The sequence below is a fragment of the Seriola lalandi genome, unplaced genomic scaffold, assembly GCF_002814215.2.
Source record: "Seriola lalandi dorsalis isolate HSWRI2012SDOR001 ecotype SW California unplaced genomic scaffold, Sedor1 jcf7180002054570, whole genome shotgun sequence".
NCBI classification, from domain to species: Eukaryota; Metazoa; Chordata; class Actinopteri; order Carangiformes; family Carangidae; genus Seriola; species Seriola lalandi.
In genome coordinates this window covers 21653-24409 of record NW_019525123.1, presented here as the reverse complement: position 1 = coordinate 24409, position 2757 = coordinate 21653, and the positions used below count along the sequence as shown (strand labels likewise).

General features: G+C 45.1%; 2 protein-coding genes across 2 annotated transcripts; one reads left to right on the top strand and one right to left on the bottom strand.

The window, feature by feature from the left end:
- Nucleotides 1–16: 16 nt before the first annotated feature.
- LOC111662846 (histone H3) lies at nt 17–1083 on the bottom strand. The gene has a single exon (XM_023416837.2). It carries the CDS (start codon nt 816–818, stop codon nt 408–410), a length of 411 nt encoding a protein of 136 aa, XP_023272605.1. The 5' UTR covers nt 819–1083; the 3' UTR covers nt 17–407.
- Nucleotides 1084–1180: 97 nt separating this feature from the next.
- LOC111662848 (histone H2A-like) lies at nt 1181–1600 on the top strand. The gene has a single exon (XM_023416839.2). It carries the CDS (start codon nt 1203–1205, stop codon nt 1584–1586), a length of 384 nt encoding a protein of 127 aa, XP_023272607.1. The 5' UTR covers nt 1181–1202; the 3' UTR covers nt 1587–1600.
- Nucleotides 1601–2757: the final 1157 nt, after the last annotated feature.

The following is a 2757-nucleotide window of genomic DNA, read 5'->3' as shown; positions in this document are numbered from 1 at the left end:
GTGTTAGTGTTTTGATTAGTTACTGTAAAAAGGACTAGCTTGGTTTTAATATCTAAGAAGACTAATCTGTAATTGTGGATATTGTTTCCTTTGAGGGAATTTTGCAGTCTACATAACTAACTCTCCTCAGGAACTATAGCAATTCTCTTAATTTGTCATTGATGATAAAATCCTTTGAATGTGGATTTATGTAACAGCAGCAGAGGACTTGGCTCTTTGGTTCAGGAATTAAGTTCAGCCTAGTTTAACTAAAATAACTCCTCTAACAGATCTGTCCATCTCATTTTACACTATTAACAGAATCATAAACAAGGTGACTGTTAATGGACTTGGCTCTTTGGTTGAGAGTGAAGTGGCTCTTAAAAGAGCCGTTGTTGATGTTGTTGGTGTTAGAGGAGGAGTAAACTTTAAGCTCTCTCTCCACGGATGCGGCGGGCCAGCTGGATGTCTTTGGGCATGATGGTGACCCTCTTGGCGTGGATGGCGCACAGGTTGGTGTCCTCGAACAGACCGACCAGGTAAGCCTCGCTGGCCTCCTGCAGAGCCATGACAGCGGAGCTCTGGAAGCGCAGGTCGGTCTTGAAGTCCTGAGCGATTTCTCGGACCAGGCGCTGGAAGGGCAGCTTGCGGATCAGCAGCTCGGTGGATTTCTGGTAGCGACGGATCTCTCTCAGAGCCACGGTACCGGGCCTGTAACGGTGAGGCTTCTTGACGCCGCCGGTGGCCGGGGCGCTTTTACGGGCAGCCTTAGTGGCCAGCTGCTTTCTGGGGGCTTTACCTCCGGTAGATTTACGGGCGGTCTGCTTAGTTCTTGCCATTTTACTCCTTGTCTCTCTAAACAAAGTAGAAAAGTGTGAGGACTAGAAGCTCGGCTCGGCTCTTAAAGCGTGGGACCGGCTGTGAAACGATGACGCCGCTTGAGATCCCCGGTCCTCATTGGTGACGGGCTCCTCCTGGAGCTCAGCACCGCCCACAGGAGCGAGCCGCCGCTGATCCTCGGCTGCTCATTGGACAAAAGTCCTTTCGAAACGGCCGCCAAATCTCCGAGCAGGCCGCCCTCTGCTGGAGCCTCTTTCCTGGTTGGTCTGACAGCAACAGTCTCTCTCTTTCTCTCTCCCTCTCCGCGGAGATATAAAGGAGGCTTGTGTCAGAGAGCGCCACACTTTGTGTGAGTTGACACCGTAGAGACCAAATCAAACAACATGAGTGGAAGAGGCAAAACCGGAGGCAAAGCCAGAGCGAAGGCAAAGACCCGCTCCTCCCGTGCTGGGCTCCAGTTCCCGGTCGGTCGTGTTCACAGGCTGCTGCGCAAAGGAAACTATGCGGAGCGTGTGGGTGCCGGTGCCCCCGTCTACCTGGCGGCTGTGCTGGAGTACCTGACCGCTGAGATCCTGGAGTTGGCGGGAAACGCAGCCCGTGACAACAAGAAGACCCGTATCATCCCCCGCCACCTGCAGCTGGCTGTCCGCAACGACGAGGAGCTCAACAAGCTCCTGGGCGGAGTGACCATCGCTCAGGGCGGCGTGCTGCCCAACATCCAGGCTGTTCTTCTGCCCAAGAAGACCGAGAAGCCCGCCAAGAAGTAGATCTGCTGGAAACACAATCACAAAGGCTCTTTTAAGAGCCACACACTCACATCTCAAATAGCAGATCCTCGTGTCTCTAATGTACCATACAAGTGTTTACTGCACAAATGATGCACAATCACAGCAGGATTAGACTCTAATCACCAGTAGGATCATAGATCAGGATGCTCGCGAGGCACCAGTAACTCGCCCCCTGTTATAGTTTATTTATTCATATAGTGTGTATATTTGCTCACCCAAAGGCTTTGAGAATACAGTCTGTACAAACCATGGATGTAGTTCAACCTTTAAGCAATACAGCTCATCTCAGTAAATCTAACCTGAAAGCATCCAAATACAGACACACACCCTCATTTACAGCCATCAATCAGATGAGTTAGTCCAGTTTGTTTGTCAGATATGTGAGGCCACATGCAGTGATAGAACAGATATGAACTAAAAATTTAAATACAAAATGAAAAATGTTTTTTCATGTTTGTTTTACATTTTTGAAAGTTTAGTGTTCTGACTTTTATGTGACATTAGATGCAGGTTGTGTTAATCATGTCTGTTCAGGTTTGACAGAATCATGACTCGTCATGTGATTTTCAGATGAACTTCATTTGATTTGTTTTGGAGATCAGTTTGTTTCATATGATATGTGGATTAATGTAACAGGTAATACAAAACATGACATGCTCTCAGCTCCTTTTATTTTGTCATAGTAGCTCCCAGTATGAACCCTGCATTAGACGTAATGAAATGTCAACTTAAATTAATAAATAGCTACAGTAACGACAAAAGTAAATGTTACATACATTATGCATCATGATGCACAACTGTCCCACTAAGATGTTATGATTGTGTTTGGTTCATTGAAACTAATGAATCCTTAACTTTGCAATTACCATTATCAACTTTAGCCTCTTTACAAAGAGATTGGATTCAAAATATTAGTCTCATAAGTTTCCCTTGAAAACGTTTCAATTATTTATCTACCTGTAAAACACTATTATAAAGAATAATTATTATAGCCTAATTTTTTGTAATGTGTACTGTAGGTGTATTACTTTTAGTATATGCATGTGTATGTTTTTGTATTGAAAGAGAAGAAGGGGTTTTCATTCATCTAAAAGAAATGTAATCCAATTTAAAATTTGACTTTTCTTTCTCGACATCAGAGAGTTTCAAC